The 26,806-nt window shown below is 45.2% G+C and overlaps 1 protein-coding gene across 5 annotated transcripts in view; it reads right to left on the bottom strand.

The window, feature by feature from the left end:
• AK7 (adenylate kinase 7) overlaps positions 1-25,765 on the bottom strand; it is a 63,353-nt gene extending 37,588 nt beyond the window's left edge. For all 5 annotated transcript variants that reach the window (XM_065906311.1, XM_065906313.1, XM_065906315.1 and 2 more), the window contains exons 1-4: positions 25,661-25,765; positions 21,840-22,028; positions 12,620-12,728; positions 4,619-4,713 (exon numbers count right to left, since the gene is read on the bottom strand). In XM_065906311.1, the coding sequence (XP_065762383.1) occupies positions 4,619-4,713; positions 12,620-12,728; positions 21,840-22,028; positions 25,661-25,765 (498 nt within the window). The remainder of the gene's footprint in view (positions 1-4,618; positions 4,714-12,619; positions 12,729-21,839; positions 22,029-25,660) is intronic.
• Positions 25,766-26,806: the final 1,041 nt, after the last annotated feature.

The following is a 26,806-nucleotide window of genomic DNA, read 5'->3' as shown; positions in this document are numbered from 1 at the left end:
TGTGTTCCCTCTAGCCCTGAAATTTCACACGTTACAAACAAATGACAAATAAAATGTCTTTTTTTTTTTATTATTTTTTTTATTTTTCAGTGGGTTAAATAAAATGTCTTTTAAACTTGCATCTTTCATACAGGCTCTAGTCTCTTGCAACCATTTGCATCAGTCACTTTTCCAGTAAGTGATGAGTTGCCGTATTGTCGGCATAAAACCAAGACTCTTTTATTGTTGTGTATTGATGTGTGTTGCCATTTTCCGAAACCGCCTGCCTTATTAACACCTCATTACAATTACTGATAGGCCTCATCTTCTTAGGAAGCGGAGAACTGACTGTACAGTCATCTCCCTTTTCTTCAAGGACTTTGGCTGAACCTGTTGTCCGGTAAGACTCTGTGGGAACCTCTTTTTAGTTGGTCATTGTGTTTGACTCCTGTGGATCACTCGCTGGACTCTTTTCCCCCTGGTCATTATTTTCTTTCTCCCACCCGATCAGTATGTGTGATGAGACAGCCCATCTGCTCTTCTGGCTGGTTAAGCCAGTGTCATCTCTGGTCCCCCTCTTCACTCAGTATAAAAAAACAAATACATAGCTATACTTTTACTACTATTTTTAAATTTTTGGCTGCACCCCATGGCATGTGGGACCTTAGTTCTGCAACCAGGGATCAAAACTGTGCCCACTGCATCAGAAGATGGGGTCTTAACTGCTGGGCCACTTCTAAAACAGATACTATGGATAAAACCCGGGTATATTAAGATTCTCCAACTTATTGAAATTGTATAATATTTACAAATGAAAATATTCTATTCTACTTATCCTTTTGTATTAAAACTATCTTAACTGTACCATAAAAAAAGCTGAATGCAGAAGAATTGATACTTTTGAACTGTGGTGTTGGAGAAGACTCCTGAGAGTCCCTTGGACTGCAAGGAGATCCAACCAGTCCATCCTAAAGGAGATCGGTCCTGGGTGTTCATTGGAAGGACTGATGTTGAAGTTGAAACTCCAATATTTTGGCCACCTGATGGGAAGAGCAGACTCATTGGAAAAGACCCTAATGTTGGGAAAGATTGAAGGCAGGAGGAGAAGGGGACGACAGAAGGTGAGATGGTTGGATGGCATCACCCACTCAATGGACATGAGTTTGAGTAAACTCTGAGAGTTGGTGATGGACAGGGAGGCCTGGTGTGCTGCAGTCCATGGGGTCACAAAGAGTCGGACATGACTGAGCGACTGAACTGAACTGAACTGAACTAAAGGCAGTCTTGTGTTTGTTTAGGTGTTTTCGGCTACAAATAACAAAAACTGGAACTCAAAATGGCCTCAAAAGTGAGAAGGCATTAGTTCCCATGAGTAACATCCCCAAATCGAGCGCCTTCAGGTGTCGTGTGATGGGCGTCTTCTCTGCCTTTTGGATGCCTTTTATAAGTCTGTCTCCCTCGGGGTGTGGTCTTCCTTTTCAGGCTCACAGAAGACTGTCAGCAGCAGTTTCAGGTGTCACATCCAGGCACGACAACATCCTCAGAGGGACGAACGGTGCATCTTGCTTAAGTCTCCCTTCATTAGGGATGAGACTTTCCCAGAGGAGCCTGGACTCAGCTGACTTCCTGGACAGAGCTAGACGGCGTCTCCCAGGCTTCCTTGCAGTTGGGTGTGGTCATGTGACTGGATAGAACTGGACTTGGAACAATGGACTGGTTCAAAATGAGAAAGGAGTATGTCAAGGCTGTATATTGTCACCCTGCTTTTTTACCTTATATGCAGAGTACATAATGAGAAATGCCGGAGTGGGTGACGCTCAAGCTGCAGTCAAGACTGTTGGGAGAAATATCAACAGCCTCAGATATGCAGATAATACCACTCAAATGGCAGAATGCAAAGAGGAACTAAAGACCCTCTTGATGAAAGAGGAGAAAGGTGAAAGAGGAGAATGATAAAGCTGGTTTAAAACTCAACATTCAAAAAACTAAGATCATGGCACCTGGTCCCATCACCTCAGGGCAAATAGATGGAGAAAACGAGGAAACAGCAGCAGATTTTATTTTCTTGGGCTCAAAAATCACTGTGGACTGTGACTGCAGCCATGAAATTATAAGATGCTTACTCCTCGGAAGAAAATCTATGACAAACCTAGACGGCATGTTGAAAAGCATAGAGCACTTAGCTGACAAGGGTCCATATAGTCAAAGATGTGGTTTCTCCAGTAATAATGTATGGATGTGAGAGTTGGACCATAAAAAAGACTGAATAATTTATGAGAGAGCTGAATAATTTATGCTTTCAAGTTGTGGTGATGGAGAAGACTCTTGAGAGTCCCTTGGACAGCAAGGAGATCAAACCAGTCAATCCTAAAGGAAATCAATCCTGAATAACCATTGGAAGGACTGATGCTGAAGCTGAAGCTCCAATACTTTGCCCACTTGATGTAAAGAGCCGACTCATTGAAAAAGACCCTGATGCCGGGGAAGATTGAGGGCAAGAGGAGAAGGGGGCGACAGAGGATGAGATGGCTGGATGGCATCATCGACTCAGAGGACATGAGCTTGAGCAAGCTCTGGGAGATGGTGAAGGTGAAGTCCATGGGGTTGCAAAGAGTCGGACATGACTGAGTGACTGAAGAACAACAAAAAATTGTTTAAAAAAAAAACCATGGCGAGAGGATGGGAACATGCCAAAGGGAGACAGAAGCTAACACTGGAGCCACTTCCCCATATTTTCTTTGGAGGAACCATCTCTTCCCCACTCGGCCTATTTAGTTCAGGAGGCTGATCATTCCTGCCTCTAGAAGTGGGTACATGATCCCAGGTCTGGTCAATCAATGTTCAGCCTTCCCCCGGTCACAGTGACTGGTTCATGGTTAGGCCTGTGACATAAGTCCTGGAAGAACGGCATATTCCAGATCTGGGGAGGGACATGGCGTAAAGGGAGAAGAGATGTCAAGCTCTAGAGATACAAGCCTGGGAGCTCCTCGGGGACAGAAGGAGTGGAGAGCTTAACTGAGAATAAGCCTAGAGGAGAAAAGAAGCAATTGAAGGGAGAGAAAGAGTAGGTTAGTTCTGAGCACTCTTTAAGCCCCTAGATACAGCTGTATCTGAAGGCCATTGTCTGACTACCCAGTTATGAGTTAATAAATCCCCATTTTGCTTAAGTCTGTATGAGTTTGTTAATAACTGAAGGAGTGAAGACAATCAATCAGGCCAGTGAAATGATCAGCCAGTCAAGTGACCCAATGACTCAGTGTTTTGTAGCGGACGCTTTACTAGACACTCTGAGGGTTGGAACTTCAACAGAATAAAGTGAAAGTTCTGCTCCTTGAGGTGATGGCAACCAAGCGGAGGAGGTGAGTGAGATTCACAAGAAAGGGACAGAAACCCTCCGGTTCCTGCCCTCGAGGATCTCTGCGTCCACTGCGGGAGAGCGAATTAAACAGAAAAATGACCTCTGATGCAAGAAGTGTGATAAATGCTTAAGTACGTCCTTGTTATAAATAAAGCATTCCATTGAGTCTAACATGCGCCCTTTTCCTTCCCCATTTTGACATCTCTGAAATTGGAACGTGTCCCGTCATCACTGGCTTATCACAATGTGCTCAGCCAGGAAGCATCCGCTGTGCCGTCCTTGTTGGACCCTGGGTCACCTTGGGGTCACCTTGAGCACACATCATCTTTATACTGACTTAGGTACTACGCATGTTGGTCTAATTGCCTTTTAGGATGTCTTTTCAAAGATTATAGTGTGATTCAGCTCTGGGATGAAAAGGCAGTTCACAGGCACAGGGCCGTGGAGACAGAGCCGCAGATGGAAATCTGATGTCAGCGGACAAATCGATGATATCAGCTCTATAAGAAAGTGTGTGCTCGGTCACTCAGTCATGTCTGAGTCTTTGCAACCCCACAGACTGTAGCCCAACTCCACAGACTGTAGCCTGCCAGGCTCCTCCATCCATGGGATTTCCCAGGCAAGAATACTGGAGTCGGTTGCCATTTCCTCCTCCAGGGGATCTTCTCTACCCAGGGATCGAACCTGAATCTCCTTGGTCTCCTGCATTGGCAGGCTGATTCTTCACCACTGCACCACCCCAGGGATCAAACCCCTGGGGGTGTGGAGTGTGGAGTCTTAGCCACTGCACCATCAGGGAAGGCCCTGAACTGAGTTTGAAGAAGTTTGGGGAATACTAGAACCCCTGTATTTTGCTTATATTTTCCCTTTAAATGTATGCATGGGAATATACACGACAAAAATATAGGTATAGGTAAGTCTAAAAGAGCATGCTTTTAATACATTTAAAATAAAAAGTGAAAAGGTTTGTTATAGTTGAACAGGCAGCGTTTTCCTCTTCTTTCTCAGGGGCTTGTAAAACAATGTGGCCCCTTGGAGTGGAGTGGCTTGGAGCCCATGAATTTTCAGTTCAATCACTCAGTCGTGTCCGACTGTTTGCAACTCCAGGCTAACATGCAGCACGCCAGGCTTCCCCATCCATGAACGCTGCAGAGGGCTTATTAAGGGGCAGAGTTCCGGAGTGTAAGCACATTGAAAACTGTAGAAAGCTCTCTCCACGTGCAGATGACAAGGTACGGAGGCCAAAATGCTGCATAAAAGAAAAGCTAGCGCACTACTTACCGGGTCCAGGGGTTTGGACCGCGCCCAGGTCATCACTGTGGAGACCAAAATAAACACCTTCCGCTTTTCGAAATGGCTGCTTTCTTCATTTAGGGCTGTGGGGCCAAAAAGCGGAGTGGTTACTAGGATGCATGCAGAACGTGTTAAAATGCTGTGCAGGTTTCATCACCAGCCGGGCTTGAAGTGACTCCTCTTTCAAGAAGCGACTTTACACCGGGGGCGCCCCCTCTGATGCCTCACTGCCCCAGCTAGTCTCTGCTCCTGGCCACCCCCCTCCAGCCATCCGACTTCCTCACAATCCACCTCACAGTCCAGCCCCTTCCAATTTCCTGGCCTGCAGCGGTGTGCTTCCATCTTTAGGAGGGCTTGTGATACTAGTAATTATAGCTGACATGGTGGTGTTTTAGTAGCTTAGCTGTTGTCCTACTCTTTGCGACCCTCATGGACTGTAACCCTAAAGGCTCCTTTGTCCATGGGATTCTCCAGGCAAGAATACTGGAGTGGATTGCCATTTCCTCCTCCAGGGGATCGTTCTGACCCAGGGATGGAACACATGTCTCTTGCATTGCAGGCAGATTCTTTACCGACTGAGCCACCAGGGCATGAATGGGAACAATTCATGGACTTTAGTGAATAATTCCTGGTGGCTCAGATGGTAAGGAATCCACCTTCAAAGCAGGAGACCGGGTTCGATCCCTGGGTTGGGAAGATCCCCTGGCAGGCTACAGTCCCTGGGCTTGCAAAGAGGCAGACATGACTGAGCAACTAACACACACATACACTGAATTCTTACCATCAGGAGGTAGATGCTAGCAGCTGTTTTTATAGATAAGGGAAGGGAAGCACACTTCCCATTTGCTCAGAATCATGGAATGAAGCCGTGGGGCAGAGTCCAGTTCTGGAAGCCTGGCTGTCTGGCCTGTGGTCCCCACTATCTCTCCTCTGGCTTCATGGGGAATGGACTGGGAGGCCTGAATCAGAAGGCAAGGCCTCTCTGTTTTTTAAAATCTTTTTTAAAAATTGAAGTATAGCTAACTTTCAGTGTTATGCTAGCCTCAGGTGTATAGCAAAGTGATTCGGTTGTATCTATCTATACCTACATGTCTTCCTTGGTGACTCAGCGGTAGAGAATCCGCCTGCCAATGTAGGAGATGCAGGAAATGCAGGTTTGATGCCCTGGTCTGGAAAATCCCTGGAGAAGGAAATGGCAACCCACTCTAGTAGTCTTGGTTGGGAAATCCCATGGACAGAAGAGCCTGGCAGGCTACTGTCCATGGGGTTGCAAAGAGCTGGACACTCTTAGCAACTACAAATAAAACAAAATCTGTATCTATACACTCTTTCTTTCAGAATCTTTTCCATTATAGGTTATTACAAGACCGTGAGTATGGAGGCTATTACAAGACCTATGCTATACAGTAGACCCTTGGCGTTCACCTAGTTTATATATAATAGTGTGTACGTGTTAACCCTGAACTCTTATCTACCCCCAACTAATCCATAACCGTAAGTTTCTTTTCTGTGTCTGTGAATCTATTTCTATTTTGTAAATAAATTCATTTACATTTTTTAGGCTTATAAAAAAGCCTATGTCATGTAAGTGATACAGTCTTTCTCTAACTCACTTCACGTAGTATGATATTCTCTAGGTCCATCCGTATTGCTGTAAATAGCATTATTTTGATTTTTTTTTTTAATGGACCAGGCCCTCTCATGATTTCAGATAAAGCAGTACTATTTAGCTTAAGTCCTTGTGGAAGGAAGTCATTTTCCTTTCTCCCCAACTGCCTCTGGCTGGGGTAGAGCAGCCCATGAGCGGTGGCTGGGGGCTGGGGGTGGAGGGTTTTGGTAACACCCTGATGCTTGATTATGAACAATATGTAGACACTGGAACTTAGAATAGTGGTGGACTGGACACATGAGTATTTGATGTCCAAAAGCTTTGTCATTTTCCACCAGGGCTCTCCACACATTTAAGCATAGGGGTGGAGTGGAACTCACTGTTGTGTCCAACTGTTTGCAATCCATGGACTGTAGCCCACCAGGCTTCTCTGTCCATGGAGTTTTCCAAGCAAGAATACCAGAGTGGGTTGCCATTTCCTCCTCCAGTGGATCTTCCCAAACCCGGGACCAAACCCAAGTCTTCTGAGTCTCCTGAACTGGCATTCGGATTCTTTACTGCTAAGCCACCAAAGAGTTTCCCATGAAAAGTATTGTGGTATCAAAGTTTGAGAACCTGAGGCAGGAGATAGATGGGCCCCCGGGGCAAAGAGTTGGGAACTTGTTCTCTGTGATCCGATGTTGTTGTTCAGTTGCTGTCATGTCCTACTCTTTGCAACCCCATGAACTGCAGCATGCCAGGCCTCCCTGTCCTTCACTATCTCTCTGGGTTTGCTCAAACTCATGTCCATTGAGTCAGTGATGCCATCCAACCATCTCATCCTGTGTCACCCCCTTCTCCTCCTGCCTTCAATCTTTCCCGGCATCAGGGTCTTTTTCCTATGAATTGGCTCTTTGCATCAGATGGCCAAAGTATTGGAGCTTCAGCATCAGTCCTTCCAATGAATATTCAGGGTTGATTTTCCAGTAATCATGTATGGATGTGAGAGCTGAACTATAAAGACAGTTGAGCACTGAAGAATTGATGCTTTTGAACCGTGGTGTTGGAGAAGACTCTTGAGAGTCCCTTGGACTGCAAGGAGATTCAACCAGTCCATCCTAAAGGAAATCAGTCCTGAATATTCATTGGAAGAATGGATACTGAAACTGAAACTCCAATACTTTGGCCACCTGATGCGAAGAGCTGATTCATTTGAAAAGACCCTGATGCTGGGAAAGATTGAAGGCAGGAGGAAAAGGGGATGACAGAGAATGAGGTGTTTGGATGGCATCACCAACTCAATGGACATGAATTTGAGTACACTCCGGGAATTGGTGATGGACAGGGAGACCTGGTGTGCTGCAGTCCTGGGGGTCGCAGGGTCAGACACGACTGAGCAACAGAACTGATTTCCTTTAGGACTGACTTGGTTTGATCACCTCGCTGTCCAAGTGACTCTAGGTAAGAGACCACCTATTTTTCTCATTCTTGAAGTCAGGGGACCTCCCTGAGTATGCACAGAAAGGCTCCTTGGAGGTCAGAAAGGGAGGGGGCACCACCCCATAGTAAGTGATGCTCACTACCCATAGGCCTCTTCGGTGGATTCCATCTTGGCTGAGAGACGTGCACGCACATGTGGGAGGATCCTGAGATACACGGAATATGGACTCTGCACCGGGCAAATCAAAATGATTCACCAAGAGAAACCCAGGAGAAAGGCCCCATACCCGACGGCACTCAGGCTCCCTCTCTGAGCCCACTCGTGTCTATCCACACTTACTTGTACTCTTTTCCTCCAAGTAAACATTTTACTTGTTTCACTACTCTCCGTCTTCATGGGAATTCATTTCTGCAAAGCCACGGGGCCAGGGTCTTATCAAACCTACCATGTTCCCGTGATGATTAGTGAGAGGGACCCTACAGGGTGCTGAGGCTCATCTCTTATAGCAGGAAGTCAGTAGTTAATGTCTAAATTCATAATCAAAGGACATCAGTGCAGGCATTTTGTGTGTGTGTACTAATAGCAACAAGTGGGTTAAATGAACTTCCTTTGGGGGAGTAAGGATGGAATGGGAAAGAAATGCAGGAAATTGTCTTTTTTTTTTCTTCTAAATCCTCCTGTGCTTTTTTAATTTTTGAAATACGTCCAGGTTTTATTTCAGAAGATAATTAAAATTTAAGGAAAACTCTGAGTATATATTATATAGAAAAAAATCAATTTCCAAAGACCAGCACAAAATGAGAACTCAATAAACATTAGGTCTGATTATTATTTTAGGTGGTGCAATTATTTTAGAAAGTGCAATTATACATCATCTGGAAATATTTGCAAAGGGACAAAATGTGGGGAGTAGGCAATTATAAAGCTCTGTTCTGAAATATGACACATTGCTCATGTTTTTTATTTGTATCTGAATGAAACTGAGGCCCACAGTGATAAATGAGAAATCAAACATTCCAAGCTCCTGAGGACTTCCACACATCCAGAGAGAGTACTTTCCCATCATTATTTCTCTGAATATGGTACAGATATTCCTGAAGCTTCATTCCATTTCTTTGAACATAAGCCAAAATACAGTTTTTCTATTCTTCTTATTCAGGGGTTGGCAATGTACTTATTATGTTGTTTTTGTAAATAAAGTTTTGTTGAATGGAACTTCCCTAGTGATCCAGTGGATAAGACTCTGTGCTTCCAAAGCAGGAGGCTTGGGTTTGATCTTAGGTCGGGGAACTAGATCCCCCAAGTTGCAACTAAGACCTGGAACAGCCAAATAAATAAATATATTTTTAAGTTTTATTGGAACCCGGTTCATTCATTTACCTTTTGTCTATGGTTGCATTTGTGCTACAATGACAGAGAAGTTGGCTTAAAAAGCCAAAAATCTGGCCTTTTACAGAAAAAATTTGCTGACTCCTGGACTAATCTGCCAAAAATGAAGATATTGAAGTGTAAGTGATAGTCTTCAGTTGTGTCCACCTCTTTGTGACCCACGGATTATAGCCCTCCAGGCTCCTCTGTCCATGGAGTTCTCCAGGCAAGAATACTGGAGAGGGTAGCCATTCCTTCCTCCAGGGATCTTCCCAACCCAGGGATAGAACCTGGGTCTCCTGCATTGCAGGAAGATTCTTTACAGTCTGAGCCACCAGGGAAGCACCTAACATAAAAATAAAAAATACTGCAAAGTAAGGTGCTTGTGTCTTTTTGGCTGTCCTCCTGGTCTAGAATGACATTCAAATAAGCTCAGTTGCTCTGGGTTTAATAAGGATATGAATTACAAAGCACCCAATTGCTAAACAGCACCTTGTTCCTTAGAGTTTATTGCCTTTTTCAAAGCATTTAAAACACATTCAACCCCACCTCCTTGAGCAGTGTCCATAGAATGAATAAAGGTTGAATTTTGAACATTAAGGTTTCATTTCTTTAAATGATTAAAAGTATTCTATTCTTTGAACACAAAGACCAGTGGAATAGATTAGACAGCCCAGAAATAAACCCACGCGCTTATGGTCAATCTGCAACAAAGGAGGTAAGGATACCCAATGGAGAAAAAGACAGTCTCTTCCATAAATGACGCTGGGAAAATTGGACAGTTACATGTAAAAGAATGAAGTCAGAACATTCCCTAACATCATATGCAAAAATAAACTCAAAATGGATTAAAGACCTAACTGTAATCCTGGAAACCATAAAACTCCTAGAGGAAAACACAGGCAGAACACTTTTTGATATAAAGTATAGCAATATATTTTTTTTGATCTGTCTCCTAAAGCAAAGGAAATAAAAAGAAAAACAAACAAACGGGACCTAATTAAATTTAAAAGCTTTTGCACAGCCACTAACAAAATGAAAAGACAATGTACCAATGGGGAGAAACTATTTGCAAATGGATCAAAACAATAAGGGATTAATATCCAACATATATAAACAGCTCATCCAACTCAACATCAAAAAAACAAACAGCACACTTTTAAAAATGGGCAGAAGAGGATAGATATTTTTCCAGAGGAAATGCAGATGACCAACAAACACATGAATAGATGCTAATCATAAAGGAAATGCAAATCAAAACCACAATAAGATATCACCTCACATCTGTTAGAATGGCTGTTATCAAAAAGACAACAAATAACAAATTCTGGTGAGGATGTGGAGAAAAGGAAACCCTTGTACACTATTGCCAGGAATGTACACTGGTGCAGCGGCTGTGGAAAACAATATGGAAGTTTTGCAAAAAACCAATAATAGAACTATCATATGACCCAGCAGTTCCACTCTTGGGTCTATATCTGAAGAAACAAAAGCACTAATTGAAAAAGATACACATACCCCATGTTCACAGCAGCATTATTTACAATAGCCAAGATATGGAAGCAATCTAAAGCCCTTCAACAGATGAAGGGATAAAAAAGAATTCATATAGATAGATATATATTTGTGTGTGTGTACATTGGAGTACTACTCAACTATAAAAAAAGAATGACATTTTGCCATTTGTAACAACATGAATAGACTTACTATGCTGAGTAAAATAAGTCAGACAGAGCAAGACAAATACTGTCTAATATCACTTATATGTGGAATCTAAAAAATACACAAACTAGGGAATATAACATAAAAGAAGGAGACTCACAGAACTAGAGAAGAAACTAGTGGTTGCCAGTAGGGAAAGGGAAGGGGGAGGAGCTAGATAAGGGTAGGGAATTAAAAGGTACAGACTATTACGTATAATCAAGGCTATGGTCTTCCCAGTGGTCATGTACGGTTGTGAGAGCTGGACCATGAAGAAGGCAGAGCGCCAAAGCATTGATGCCTTTGAACTCTGGTGCTGGAGAAGACTTCTGAAAGCCTTAGTCAGCAAGGAGATCAAACCAGTCAATCTTAAGGGAAATCAATCCTGAATTCTCATTGGAAGGACTGATGCTGAATCTGAAGCTCCAGTATTTTCGTCATCTGATGTGAACAGCTGACTCATTGGAAAAGTCCCTGATGCAGGGAAAGATTGAGGGCAGAAGGAGAAAGGGTGAGATGGCTGGAGGGCATCACCGTTGTAATGGACATAAACTTGGGCAAACTTCAGGAGATGGTGAGGGACAGGGAGGCCTGGCCGGCTGCAGTCCATAGGGTCAACAAAGAGTCAGACATGACTGAGCAACTAAACAATAACAACATTAGGATAAAATAAGCTATAAGGATATATGGTGCAACACAGGAAATACAGTCAACATTTTATAATCAGTAGAGTACAGCCTTCCAAAATTGTGACCTATAATATTGTACACTTTCATAATATTGTACATCAATTTTGGCTTCCCTGGTGGCTCAGACAGTCAAGAATCCTGCAATGCAGGAGACCTGGGTTCGATCCCTGGGTTGGGAAGATCTGGAAAAGGAATGGCAACCCATTCTAATATTCCTGCCTGGAAAATCTTATGGACAGAGGAGTTTGTCGGGCTATAGTCCATGGGGTCACAAGAGTTGGACACAACTTACTGGCTAAACCACCACATCAACTATACTTCAATTTAAAAAATTCTCTCCTTCAGGAGTACCTGTTGCTAAATTAATTTAGCAAGGAAACCATTAGACTGAGGTGGCCCTAGCACCTTAGCAGCCTAGATGAGCAAACCCCAACCTAAACAAACTAATCACAAACAGTCAATAGACTCTTCCAAATAAGGGAAATGCTTAAGCTGCAGCCAATCAAATAACTGCATGCATTTGGCTTTTCTCTTCCCTGGTGACTTATATGGTAAAGAATCTGCCTGCGATGTGGGAGACCCAAGTTTGAACCCTGGGTCAGTTAGATCCCCTGGAGAAGGGAATGGCTACCCACTCCAGTATTTCTTGCCTGGAAAATTCCACGGACAGAGCAGTCTGGCAGGCCACAGTCTATGGGGTCACAAAGAGTCGGACATGACTGAGTGACTAATACTTAAGCTGTAGCCAATCAAATAATTGCATTGCCTCTGGGTTTTCTCAGTTTTGGCCCTAGCTCCTGTTAGTGGGGCTCCTAACCACTTCCAGTTTGGTGCTGCCCAACATGAATCAATTTTTTTTTTTCGTCTGCCTAGCCGTGGGGATCTTAGTTTCCCAACAAGGATTTGAACCTGGGGCCCTTGGCCATGAAAGCACACAATCCTAACCACTGGACCTCCAGGGAGTTCCCAGTATGAATTGATTCTTGCTCACATACACACTTAAATATTTTCATACGTCTCTGTGTATGTTGTAACATTATCCATAGGCATATCCACTAGTTTGATCTCACTTCCTGTTTTAGGTAAATTTCAGATCAGTTCTTCCATGGTTCTAATTTGCCTAGTGTTCCTGGGATGGCTCTTAGGTAAGGTCTATGGCATGGAAGTCCCGCCCCTGGAGATCAAGGCTGCATCTCACTGACCAGAGACTGCCCAGACGGCTTCCTCCGCTTGCTGGGGGTTCTCAGTGATGTTATAAATGATAACATCACATTCCAGCAGGCGCAAGAGAAGATCTTCTTGAGAGATGCCCTGAAAAAGAAAGTTGACAGTAATTTGTTGCAAAAAGCAATGTCACCTTAATATTTAGATGGGAGTGACAATTTCCAGATGAGACATGCCGCCTGGATAGTCCCACAGGAAAAAAATCACAGAAGGATTTTTTTAACTTAAAATGAAATTTTGACTCTCTTCTGTGTGTAGTTTTCAAATAACAAAGTTTATGAAAATAGCCAGGAACAGATGAATAAGAAAATTACATAAAGATCTTAGGTACTATTTCTGCCTACTGTTTAAACCCTGATTCAGGAGGGAAGAATTAGAGCACGCTGGAAGAAAATGTGTGAGGCATTTAAAAGGAACTCAATCTTTGAACAAGTTTCTTTGAGCCGTTATAGATCATGAATGACTCAGAAGTGCTGATAAGTGATTAATGTGGATTATTTCAGAATCCTCAGGATGGAACAAATCTGGTCTCAAAATGTAAGGTAACTTATCACAGTTGACAGCTGGGAGTATTTAAAAAATACAGAATTAAAGAAATGTTTTACTTATTTTTGGCTGTGCTGGGTCTTCATTGCTCCATGGGTTTTTCTCTAGTTGTGGATGGAGAGTGGGGGCTAATCTCTAGCGGCCATGCACGGGTTTTAGGGCGCATGTGCTTCAACAGTTGGAGCTCCTGGGCTCTAGAGAACAGTAATTGTGATGGATGGGCTTAGTTGCTCCATGGCATGTGGGATCTTCCCAGAAAGTGAAAGTGAAGTCGCTCAGTTATGTTCGACTCTTTGCAATCCCATGGACTGTAGCCCACCAAGGTGCTCTGTCCATGGGATTTTCCAGGCAAGGGTACTGGAGTGGGTTGCCAATTCCTTTTCCAGGAGATCTTCCCGACCCAGGAACCGAACCTGGGTCTCCTGCATTGCAGGCAGACGCTTTACCCTCTGAGCTACCAGGGGAGCCCCGCAATAGAGAAAATTTTAATGGTTAAAAACACCAAGTTCTTATATGATATGAACGTAACTTTGATGATCATTGTGTTTAACCAGTTATTCCTTGCTGCTCGTGGTGCCAGCACATTTTGGAAGTACCATACCGTGGGTGGGTATCAACCATAAAAGGACCAGGATTTATACCGGTTGCTGTTCCTCCTGTCTCAGGGATCAGATATTCCCCCATAGATCCTTGATTGGTTGCATGAGAGCAGGACACTTCAGATCAAACTTGATCTCTTTACCACAACTTCTTTTGGAGAATCACAAGAGGGGAGATGCCCTTCATCAGAGGTTGTGCGTGTGTGTGTTCAGTCGCCAAGGTGTGTCTGACTCTTTTCGATCCCATGGACTGCAGCACAGCCAGGCTTCCCTGTCCTTCACTGCCTCCGGGAGTTTGCTTAGATTCATGTCCCTTGAGTTGGTGATGCCATCTAACCATCTCATACTCTACTGCACTCACCCCCCATACCCCGCCCCATCACCGCCCCGTCCACTTTTGCCTTCAACCTTTCCCAGCATCAGGGGCTTTTCCAATGATTCAGCTCTTCTCATCAGGTGGCCAAAGTATGGGAGCTTCGGGTTCAGCATCAGTTCTTCTAATAAATATTCAGGGTTGATTTCCTTTAGGATTGACTGGTTTGATCTTCTTGCAGTCCAACAAACTCTCAAGAGTCTTCTCCAGCACAACAGTACGAAAGCATCAATTCTTCACGTTCAACTTTCTTTGTGGTCTCTCATATCTGTACATGACTACTGGAAAAACCATAGCTCTGACTAGATGGACCTTTGTTGGCAAAGTGATGTCTTTGCCTTTTAATACACTGTCTAGGTTTGTCACATTCTTGCTAAATTCAACAGCAACATCCTAGCTTCTGGTGGTTCCCTGGCAATATGTGGTGTTCCTTGGCTTATCAAAACATTACCCACATCTTTACCTTCATCTTTACATGAAATGCTCCCTATATCTCTGTCCAAATTTCCCCTTTTTATATGGGCGCCGAGCATACTGGATTAGAGACCCACCCAAATGAGCTCCTTCTAACTCGATTTCTTCTGTAAAGACCCTATGTTCAAACAAGGTCTCATCCGGAGGTCCTGGGGGGTTAGGACTTTACCTATTTTGGACACAATTCAGTCGCTAATATCATCCATTCGATTTCTTTTCTGGACTGAACGTGCAAGAGAGAAGATACTCTGAAAATCCTGATTCAAACATGGAATTTTGGAACTCCCTGGCTGGCCAGTGGTTAGCACTTTGCACTTTTAGTGCTGAGGGCCTGGGTTCAATCCCTGGTCAGGGAACTAAGATCCGACAAGATGCACATTACAGTAAAAGAAAACTTTTTTTTAAAGAAACAAACATGGATTTTCACCTTGTCAACAGTATGACAAGAGTACACCACAGTCCTGGTACACCTGGGACTTACCTATAGCCAGCAAGGACACAATGAGAAAGATTGGGGGATGGGAAGAAATTGAAGCCATGCGTTCCTGACACAGTGTGTTCTAGATCTCTTTCAAGAGAAAGAAGGTGAAGCATCTGAGTCCATGAAAGCATGAGATGTGCCCAGAAGAAAACATGTACACCCGGTAAATCATAGTTGGACCGATTTAAGTTGAAACAGGCACATTTTGTCAAAAGAATGGTCCTCCTATCAGATATTGTGCATTCATTTGTTCCCCCAATAAACAATTGTGAGCACTGATTTTGACCCTAAGGAGAAAGGCAAAAAATGATTGACGTATGACTGTTGGTAATACAGAGTATTGTGTGTGCATGTATTGTTGGCAAAATTTTAGCAAATAACTATGGTCTAATGTGGACAAGGATGCAACTAAGCACATGAAGCTTCTGTACAAAGTAGACAAAGGCAAGCTGCTCTTGGACCAATTACATGGTGCCCACTTGGGGACACACTGCAGCCAGCAGAACACATCACGTTTCGGCCCCTAGTCGCGCCCACAGCTGAGTGTCCTTGTGCAGTGCGCAACCCATGCATTCTTTCATGGCAGCCCCCAGTGTAGAAAGGGCTATCATCGAGGTACATTTGAGTTTTGATGGACCAGGCGAGTATGTGATTATGACTCATAGGGATTGACGTTTGAGCTGGACTGACAGGGTGAATACAAGCTCACTCGGCAGAGCCTAGGAAGTTCACGGACTAGCAGGCCATTTGCTGAGTTAGGAAGAAGCTCCTTTCACAACCTGGGCTAGCCTGCTATCTTCCATTCTCCACTCTCTCTCTCACCTTTTATGCCATACTTGCTTCTTCCCTTGGCTCCCTAGAATCCAAGCTCTAGCTATACTGATGCTTTCTGTTCCGAAGCTCATCATACCCTCACCCATGTGTCCCCTTCACGTGTCAATTCCTTGTCCCCTCACCTGCTTGGTAAGTTCTACTCAGCCCTGGAGGCTCAGCCTCAGTCCCAGCATTTCCAGCAGCCCCCAAACTCCAAAAAGGAGGGCCAACTGTGTTGGCTCTCCAGATCACAGGAGCTGGGGGATGGGTCTTGATTTGTGTGATGGGGAGAAGTTTGGAGCTCACCTGTCTGGCTCTCTAGAGAAGACTGAAAACTCAAACTGACCTTTTCAGAGTGCTCTGGACACGGCTGTGCGCATACCTCTGTCATCAAGTCCCCGTCCTGCCCTGGAGCTGCTGGTTAAGATCAAAGAGTCCCTGCTAGTCTGTGAGCCCTGCAGTCATCTTTGGGCCTTTAAAGTACTCCAGGGACTTCTCTGGCAGTCCAGGGGTTAAGACGCTGAGCTACCAAGGCAGCGGGTGCAGGTTCCATCCCTGGTCAGAGAACTAAGATCCCACTTGCAGTCTAGCAAGGCCAAAAAAAGAAAGGGCTCAATACTAATTCACTGAATCAAATTCAGGTATAAATAGAGATCAGAGATGGGGATCTGAACCAATGCAATTAGCCAGGAGAATGGAAAGGAGACATTCTTTAGAGAGCTATTCAAGAGATAGGTTGAGGCCTCCCTTCCCTCAGCTGGGTTAAGGTTCTCTAAGCTAAGACCGCCTTAGAGTGAGACTGTCATTCCACCCTGCGGCTAGCAGCACCGTGCCTGGCACCCCCGCCTGGCGCTTGCCCTCACCACGGCCTTGGTCACAGAGCCCATCAGCATCTACTCGGCCCTCATCCTGCACAAGGATGAGGTGACGGTTGCAGAGGATGATAACAATGCCCTCATTAAAGCAGTCAGTATAAATGTTGAGCCTTCTGGCCAGGCTTGTTCGAGAAGGCTTCCGCAAATGTCAGCATCGGGAGATTCATCTGCAAAGATGAGGGGAGGGGCGCGGGGACGGGCAGCACGGGGCGGGGCTGGTAGATCGGCTTCAGCAGGAAGTCCTGTCCCCCCACCCTCACCACTGCTGCCCCCGCTGAGGAGCAGAAAGCAGAAGCAAAGAAAGAAGAATCTGAAGAGTCCGATGATCACGTGGGTTTTGGTCTTTTTGACTAAACCTCTTTGGTAACATGTTCAATAAAATCTGAGCTCTTAAAAATAGAGAGAGAGAGAGGAGAGCTGGGTTGAGGATCTCATGACCAAAAGGATATGAGAGGCAGTGCTGCCAAGTAAAGGACGTCGTCAGCCATCCGGCTCTACAAGGATTAGCTCGTTAGCTATTGTGCTTGCAGACGTCCAAAAGCCCCTGAACGGAAATCAGCGGGGAGGTCAGGAAGGAGGCATCCTCTGCCCTGGGAAAAACCGACAGAACGGGCCTTCAGAGAGGTAGGTATTTTCAGGAGAAATGTTTATGACCCCATTATCTTGCATGTTCTAATACCTAGAAAAGCACCAAAATCAGTAATGGAGACATCAGCTCCTCGTGACTAGCAGCGACATTTTACTGAGATGTGTTAATTGCACGAACTCCCCCTTCACTCAAATCACATACATACTGCTTTGACTGTGTGGATCACAACAAACTGGAAAATGTTTCAAGAGATGGGAATACCAGACCACCTGACCTGCCTCCTGAGAAACCTTGAGTGCAAGTCAAGAAGCAGCAGTTAGAGCCGGACATGGAACAATGGACTGGTTCAGAATTGGGAAAGGAATGTCAAGGCTGTATGTTGTCAACCCTGCTTATTTCACTTATATGCAGAGTTAAATAAGCTACCTTATATGCCACCTACATCTTTGGAGCAGGTCCTCAGAGCTCTCTGAGAAGCTGTTTCACACACTATAGTCCTCAGTAAATCCCCCAAAAAACTGAACTCACAGCTCTCACACTCCGAGGCGTTGTTTTTTTTTTCCCCCAATTAAAAGTAGGGAGGTGAAAGCCCACGCAATACCAGGCTCGCAGCTGTGATAGGGGCAAGTGCATGATGAATGGTATAAAGGACACTCTTGGTTGTCTACAAACATCCATTCCCTCTTCCTCTTTCCCAACAGATCCTAAACTTTGTTCAACTACTCCCCTTCTCAGCCTGTGGGAAATTAACTTCATCCTCTAACTTCAAGTAGGGGCTTTACTGATTCCGGATAAGAGATTGGTTCAGGAACAGGCAAGTGACTCAACTCCAGACAGTGAGTGTGGGGTACTGCTGGAAAGTTCATCCTCCTTTCTGTAAGAACTTCTGAAAGTTTTCTTCATCAGGGTGTGACTGTGGAGGTGTGCAGAACCCTGGAATGTTGCAGCCTTGCTGCCAACCTGAGGAATGAAGTCACCCTAGAGAAAGACAGAGCCCAGGAAAGGGTTGGAAAATGGCTACCATCCCTGGATCATGCCAGGTCTGAGGCAGGTTCTTCCCGGAGACCACCAGCCACATAAGCTAATGAATGTCCTTATTGAATAAGCCAGTTTACATCGCCCTTTTCCCCACTATGACTTGCAACTCCAAATAGTCCAAACAGATACAGACAGCGAGACCCCTAATACAAAGCAGGGCAGAGTGGTTTTGTAGAGGAGTGTGAGAGGCTTCCTTTTGGGTATGATGATGTAAAAGTTGATGTTGATGATGTAAGTTGTAAAAGTTGATGTTGATGATGTAAGTTGTAAAAGTTGATGTTGATGATGCCAATAAAGGTCCGCCTAGTCAAAGCTATGGGCTTCCCTTATAGCTCAGTTGGTAAAGAATCCACCTGCAATGCAGGAGATCCCGGTTCAATTCCTGGGTCGGGAAGATCCCCTGAAGAGGGGATAAGCAACCCACTCCAGTATTCTTGAGCTTCCCCTGTGATTCAGCTGGTAAAGAATCTGCCTGCAATGCAGGAGACCTGGGTTCCATCCCTGGGTTGGGAAGATCCCCTGGAGAAGGGAAAGGCTACCCACTCCAGTATTCAGGCCTGGAGAATTCCATGGACTGTATAGTCCATGGGGTTGCAAAGAAGTAGACACGACTGAGTGACTTTCACTTTCAGTCAAAGCTATGGTTTTTCCAGTAGTCATGTATGGATATGAGAATTGGACTGTAAAGAAAGCTGAGCACCGAAGAATTGATGCTTTTGAATTGTGGGGTTGGAGAAGACTGTCCAGAGTCCCTTGGACAGCAAGGATATCCAACCAGTTTATCCTAAAGGAAATCAGTCCTGAATATTCATTGGAAGGACTGATGCTGAAGCTGAAACTCCAATACTTTGGCCACCTGATGCGAAGAACTGACTCATTTGAAAAGACCTTGATGCTGGGAAAGATTGAAGGTGGGAGGAGAAGGGGACGACAGAGGATGAGATGGCTGGATGGCATCACCGACTCAATGGACAAGAGTTTGAGTAAGCTCCCAGAGTTGGTGATGGACAGGGAAGCCTGGTGTGCTGCAATCCATGGGGTCACAAAGAGTCAGACATGACTGAGAGACTGAACTGAACTGATATAAAAGTGCTGCTGGACATCTAGGGGAGGGGCTATGAAGCAGTTGGATGTGTGCTCAGTCAGCAGGGCTGGGGAAGGCTCAGAAAGGCATTGTCTTGAAGCTGAAGCTATAAGACTGGATAAGGGTTAGGAAGAATGCCTGTTAGGAGAAGGAAGGGAGCTCTGGAAAAAGCTACATTTAAAGAGAAGGAGCGGATGCATGTGGGCAGGCAGCCAAGTGCTGCTTGGGGGAAGCGGGGAAGAGAGACAATGGCCAGGATACCTCCTGTGAAGGGGTGTGGGCTGGAGAGTGCAGGAGTGAGGCCTGTGAAGGTGCTGAGCCCTCTCCCAAGTTCAGTGGTGGCAGGGCCAGGGGCAGAAAAAGAGGCAGGAGGGATGTGTGTGTGTTTCCTGGTGGGAAGATGTCAGCATATGTGGAGGTAGAAAGAAGCCAGTGCAAGTGAAGACATAGAAGAGGGCTTCCATGGTGATACAGGGCTTAAGAATCTGCTTTGTGATGCAAGGGACACCGGTTAGATCCCTGACCAGGAAGAGCCCACATGCCTCGGGGCTTGCGTACTAAGTCCGTGCATCACGACTACTGAGCCAGCACTCTAGAGCCCAAGAGTCGCAACTACTCAGCCTGCACACCTACAGCTTGTGCTCTGCAACAAGAGAAGCCACTGCAATGAGAAGCCTGAGCAACTAGAGAGTAGCCCCCCAACTCGTTGCAACTAGAGAAAGCCTGTGCTCAGCAAGGAAGACTCACCACAGCCAAAAATAAAAAAAATAAATCTTAAAAAAAAAAACAGAAAGAGCCAGAGAGGATAAAAAGGGGTAAGTGGTGAAGTTCCCAAAGTTGATGGGAGGGCACACATTCATTCAGTTACGAGTACTTATTAAGGGCCTGTGCTGTCTGTCACCATTCATGGATACAGACGAGAATAAATGGGGCACTGTGTCCACTTTCAAGGAACAGATAGTGACAGTAAGTGTAATTAATCCACAATAGACACATAATAACAATGGGGTGTAAAAAAGTGTAAAAGGATCAAGACAGGCAAAGAGCTCAGAATCTAAACTGGGAGTGGGGAATCATGAAGGGCTTCCTGGAGGAGACAACATTCTGTGTTAAAGCCTGAGGATATATAGGTGTTAGGGGAAGCACACTGACTGAAACCGCCCACCCTGGCCAGGCACCATCGTAACCATTTGCATGAGTTGTTTTATGACAGGAGATCCTGATAAGGAATAGGGAACTAATAAGCCACCACCAACCGGAAGAGTTCGGGAAAGGTCAAAAGGAGACACTACCTCTCCGTCCACTTCCCAGAATCCCTCTCACTAGCATCCACCTTGGCTGAGTGATGCGTGCACCACCAGGAAAGACTCTGAATTAGAATGATTGGCCAAAGACCACCCGGAAACTAATCCCATCACCATAAAACCCAAGACTGCGAGCCACGCGGCAGAGCAGTTCTCCTGGGTTCCCTTACCCTCCTGCTCTCCACCGGGTGCCCTTTCCCAATAAAATCTCTTGCTTTGTCAGCATGTGTCTCCTCGGACAATTCATTTCCGAGTGTTAGACAAGAGCCCAGTTCCGGGCCCTGGAAGGGGTCCCCCTTCCTGCAACATAGGGAAGTGGGAAGGCTATTCCAGGGCTCAGAATGTGCAAAGCTGTCCCTTAGGATCTGGAGAATGGCAGGCAGGGTGATGGGAGAGGCTAGCCTGGGAGGGCTGCCCTTCCTGGAGGTGTTTAAATGTCTCAGGATGAGGGTCGTATAGACTCTGTCTTGTGAAGGCAGCGCTACTTTTCAATGAGACAGCAGTGTAATGGCATGGTGCTCTCCAGTGGCTCATTAGCAAGGGAGGTGTCTTTCACAAATAACACTCTCCATGGGCCAAAGTCATGTTAGGGTGAGGCAGGGCAGAATGCATTTTAAACACAGGGTAGAGAATTTTATGAGCTTGAAAGTTCAAGTGAGGTCCACACCTTCTAACCTTCTAAGAAAATCTGATTTATATCATTTAGGTTCTTTGCTGCTTTTTCTTGGAGGGGGGGAAAGGGGTGCTCCCTGCAGCTTGCCAGCCCAGGAATGGAAGCTGTGCCCCCTGCAGGGGAAGCTCGGAGAGTCTTAACTACTGGACCGCCAGGAAGTCCCTGCAGGCAAACCTTTAAAGTGGGGAGATGAGAGGTGCTAGTCTCCATCACAGGGAGACCTGCTCCCACCTTTCCCACGGTCTCACGTTGGCAGGAGGGAGGGGATGAGAAGCAAACACATTGTCAGGCATTTGAGCAGAGGGTGGTACTTTCCTTTGTCCCCTCTCAGCAGCCCCCCTGGACTTACACAGTAGGTCTCCACAGCAAACTCGGGTCGGGGGACCTCCAGCTTGGAAAGTGTGCCCACGATCTGGAACGTGCCTTCCTTCAGTTTGGCCATAGAGGCTTCTGGCATCGCTGATTTAGATTCATCATCCTCTTCCTCCTCCTCCGTAATTTCTTCAAGTGAAGCCCCGACAACACAGTTAGAAAGAAACTGCAACACAGAGAAATTCCCTGAATACTAAAAACAGCTCAGAATGAAACCAGTATGAATGATGATTCTAAAAGCTGACCTTTATTGAAGGCTTGATACTGGTTCCACTTGTGCAAAGCTAGAGCTTTTGACACTGGTATCTCACTGAAATGGTTTAATTCCCACAAGAATACAGTGAAATGGGTACTATATTATGATTCCCCATTTTATAGGCAAGGAACTCCAGCTCAGAAAGCTTTAAGAGCTCACTAAGGACATATTTTAAATTTTTTAAAAATTTATTTGACTGGGTTAGGATCTTCAGTTGCAGCATGCAGGATCTAGCTCCCTGACCAGGGATAAAATCCAGGGAACCTGCATTGGGAGCACGGTGTCTTAACCACTGGACCACCAGGAAAGTCCCTCAATAAGGATATTATCCCGCACTAGCAAATGGTAGAGCTGGGCTAAATTCACCATGATGATTTTGTCTAACAGAAATGTAGACATGTGATGCGATCTGATTAGGGAACTCAAATTTGCTAGTAGCCACATTAATAAAAATTAAAAAAACAGGTGAATGTAGGTGATGCTTAAGTTTTAAAAGAATTTAGGTATGTTTTAACCCAAGGTATCCAAAATATTATCAGTTTAACATATCAATATTACATTACTGAGATGTTATATATCTTTATTTTGAGATATTATCTTTATTTGAGATATCTTCATTACTGAGATATACCTTTATTTTGAGATATTATCTTTATTTGCGATATCTTCATTACTGAGATATTCTATGTTCTTTATTTCCCACAGTAAGTGTTTGAAATTTGATGTGTATTTTACTCTTACAGCACAGATCCATTTAGACCAGACACGTGTAAACATTCAACAGCCACTTGTGGTCAGTGGCTATGAATAATGAAATAGAAGGAGGTCGGCAAAGTTTCTTTTCTTGTGTTTACAAAAGTTATCTTTGTGAGTGGTTTATGTAATGTTCATGAGTTTCATATATAAATAGAATTAATTTAAATTTATATATTAAACATATAATTCTTAGGTTAAACATATGTAAATAATCATGATGATATCACTTCTTGGGGGTAAAAATATTACAAAACCAAATAAACAAAGTCCTTTCCCATTTTTGTTGATTAAAAAAAATAAAAACAGTCCAAGTGAGTAGGCAAGATATCAGGTTCAATCTCGTATTGGAATATATTTTTCTGATATATGACATATATATTCTTGTTTACCTCTCAAACATACATCTTCAATTTTATTATCCCATTTCACACACAAGGAGACTGAGGCCCAGCAGTAAGCAATTTGCCCAAGATTGCATAGGGAGGGAGGGGTGATGCCAGATCTTCTGATATAATATTCAAAGCTGCACAGTTGTCACACGGCCCCTTTCCAGACTGGAGAAGGGGCTGGCGTGCATTGCCCAACTGAGCTCAGGAGACATGGTTTCCATGCTTTTTTAAAATGCTTTATATTTCTACTCCCACGTTGCTTAGTGCAGACAATGCAATTACTTGTAATTTGAGAAAGTCAAGTCCTGGTTTGTTTAGGAATAACCAGAAAATTCTGTTATTGATCAGCTTTTGAAAAAAATCTCTACAAACTAAAAGTTTTATTATAAAAATATGTTGTTGTAAAAAATAATCAGTGATCAAAATGGGGTATAGCAAAAGGTTAAATTCTCTTCCCTCCCTCCCTCTCTCCTAATTTCGATCATGTCATCTCTCTTTTTTAAGTACTCCAGTGGCTATCATTGTTTAGAACACAAACTAAATTCCTGACAAAAGCCCCACAGGATCTTAGTCTGTATGCTTGACTTTGCTTCACTGGGGCTTCTCTGGGGCTCAGCTGGTAAAGAATCTGCCTGCAATGCAGGAGATCTGGGTTCCATCCCTGGGTTGGGAAGATCCCCTGGAGAAGGGGAAGGCTACTCACTCCAGTATTCTGGCCTGGAGAATTCCATGGACTGTATAGTCCATGGGGTTGCAAAGAGTTGGACATGACTGAGCGACTTTCATTTGCTTCCTTGAGCTTCCCCGAGACTCAGTGGTAAAGGACCTGGCTGCAATGCAGGAGACACAGGAGACCCTGGTTTGATCCGTGGGATGGGAAGATCCCCTGGAGGAGGAAATGGCAACCCACTCTAGTATTCTTGCCTGAAAAACCCCATGGATAGGGGAGCCTGACAGGTATAGGCCAAAGGGTCAAAGAAGAGTTGGACGTGACTAAGCACACACACTTTGTGAATTTACACAGTACTGATGAAGTGCTGACTTTGTGTGAGGCACTGTTTAGTTGCTGAGCAGGGCCACATTCTGACTTTCCTCCATAAAATATATTATTAATAAAAATGATACTTTATGACTGTATTTCTATAACGACACACAATCTTTGTTGCTAAATTTTAAATTTGCTTCCTTCCAATTTTTTTTTTTTTGCTTCCTTCCAAATTTAAGAGAAATTAAAACATTTTTATGGGCCCCAAAGTCCCATGGGTCCCGGACATGGTGATTGCTGTCCTCTGGGGCCCCTGATTCACTGCACCCTCGCCACTTTGTTCTCTACAACCTTTGCTGTGCCCTCTGGGAGCTAGATCCTCGGGCTGGACCTTCATTCTGTACATGTCAGATTAAATGTCACCTCTCAAGAGTGCCCTTCATGCAACTCTATTTAAAGCAGCCACCCTCTCTCCCCCCAAGTCCACACCTTCTATTCTCCTTCCTGCAGAGTACTTAGTAGGGATTGAAATATCTTGTTTATGTTAAAAATGATTTATTGTCTATCTCCTTCCAGAGAGGCAGGAGCCTCAAGGGCAAAAACTTTGTTGGGTCTTATTAACTGTGAATGCCATTTAGTAGGAGGTCATGAATAAATGAATCTTATCCTCCAGAGGTGATAATGGTTAAATGTCCTGTGTATCCATTGAGATGTTTTCTGTATGTAGATTATCTATCTGTCTATCTATCATCTATCTATTTATCTTCTTTGGGCTTCCTAGGTAGCACAGTGGTAAAGACTGTGCCTGCCAATGCAGGAGAGGTAGGTTCCATCCCTGCATTGGGAAGATTCCCTGTAGAGGAAATGGTAACCCACTCCAGTATTCTTGCCTGGGAAATCCCATGGACAGAGGAGCCTGGCGGGCTATACAGTCCATGGGGTCGCAAAGAATTGGACACGACTTAGCAACTGAACAACAAACACAACCCCTATCTTTTTGACGTTTTGTTACTGCATTTAGTTTTGAACTTTATCCCTCACTTTCCTGGTTGAGACTCCTCGGCGGGAGTGGAAAGAGAACCTAGTTAGAAGCCGGAGACCTGGGCCCCCAGCTTGCTAAGTAGTCTAAGTAAGCCCCCAACTCCTTCCGAGCTTCAGTTTCCGTTCCTAAACAAGGGAGAAACCCGGACTGGACCGGCGAGCTCCAAAACCCTGGTCTTCCAGGTCCGGCGCTGGTGTAGCGTGGGGGCGGACTGGGGAGCCGGGGCACTGCCTGCGTCCCGGACGATGGAGGGTACCTTAGGGGAGGCCCGGATAAAGTCCGCGGCGCAGGTACAACAGGGTTCTGGGGCCTGGAGCCGGGACTGCGGGAGCTGGGGGCTGGGGTTCTGCTTTGACCCACCGCCGCTCACCTTCCCGATGTTTCTGCTGCTGTATGAGTCCAGAAGGTTTATAAACACCCTCTGGATCCGGATAGCTTTCTCCGCAGGGGCAGCACCTTCCTCTTCTTCAGCCATGGTGGGAGCCTCGCTGGTTGCTAAGGAGAAAGCGTCCCTTTGGTTGCCAAGGAGGTGGGTGTGGCCGCGGCCCTAGGACCTCGGAGCCCAGGCGGCCCTTCGGGGGCGGGGCCTAGGGCGCGGGGCGGGGCGTTCCCGGGTGGGGGCGGGGCCTCCGGGTTCCCGCGCCCTGTGGGTTTTCCCCGCCTAGGGCGCAGGGCTGGCCCGCCGCGTCCCTGCCCGAGTGCTTGCAGATGGGGCACCACTCTGCTCTGCTTCTCGCCGGTGCCCTCGGGCAGGACGTGCCCTCTATTCCCTTTCCTCTCTGTCCTTCGGAAACTCCGGTAACACGTCCTAGTGTCCCCCCGACCCGGAGCACTAAAGATATTAATGGATCTGATGAGAAGGTAAAAAGCCCGTAGCTTAGGCCTTCCCCGAAATGTTGAAGTGAATTAACATGCCCGTTGTAGGATGGTCTGATCCGGAGGGTTTGACTTAATCCTCTACTGCAAAGGAGGGCTGTTGCCATGGAGTTTCAGGGTCAGGACTCAGGATCCACAACGAGGGTGCTCCCCACTGCTCTTGCAGTGGTGGTGGTCCACTGGGGTTTACAGGTTTAGCTGTCCGGGGCTGCGGTGGGGGTAGCTGGAGGCCATTTGTGCTGGGATCCACCCTCTTTTTCACAAAGGGATAGAATGTAGACTGCCCTTTCCAAGTCAGGCTGGACATGAAGTTGCCGACGAATTAAAAGATGTTAACGCAGAACCACAAAGGTCATGGTGGACTGTATAACCTGTTATCTTAGAATAGTAAATATTTTTATGCTTTAAATATTAACTTCTTAAATGTAAATATTTAACACATTAATTTTTTTTTAATGTTTCCTTGGTGACTCAGATGGTGAAGAATCTGCCTGCAGTGCAGGAGACACGAGTTTGATCCCTGGGTTGGGAAGATCCCCTGGAGAAGGGAATGGCTACCCACTCTTGCCTGGAGAATTCCATGGACAGAGGAGCCTGGCAGGCTATAGTCCATTGGGTCACGAAGAGTCAGACACGACTG

Source organism: Muntiacus reevesi, chromosome 15, assembly GCF_963930625.1.
Source record: "Muntiacus reevesi chromosome 15, mMunRee1.1, whole genome shotgun sequence".
NCBI classification, from domain to species: Eukaryota; Metazoa; Chordata; class Mammalia; order Artiodactyla; family Cervidae; genus Muntiacus; species Muntiacus reevesi.
The sequence above is the reverse complement of the archived record's forward strand: the minus strand, read 5'-3'. Positions and strand labels throughout refer to the sequence as shown.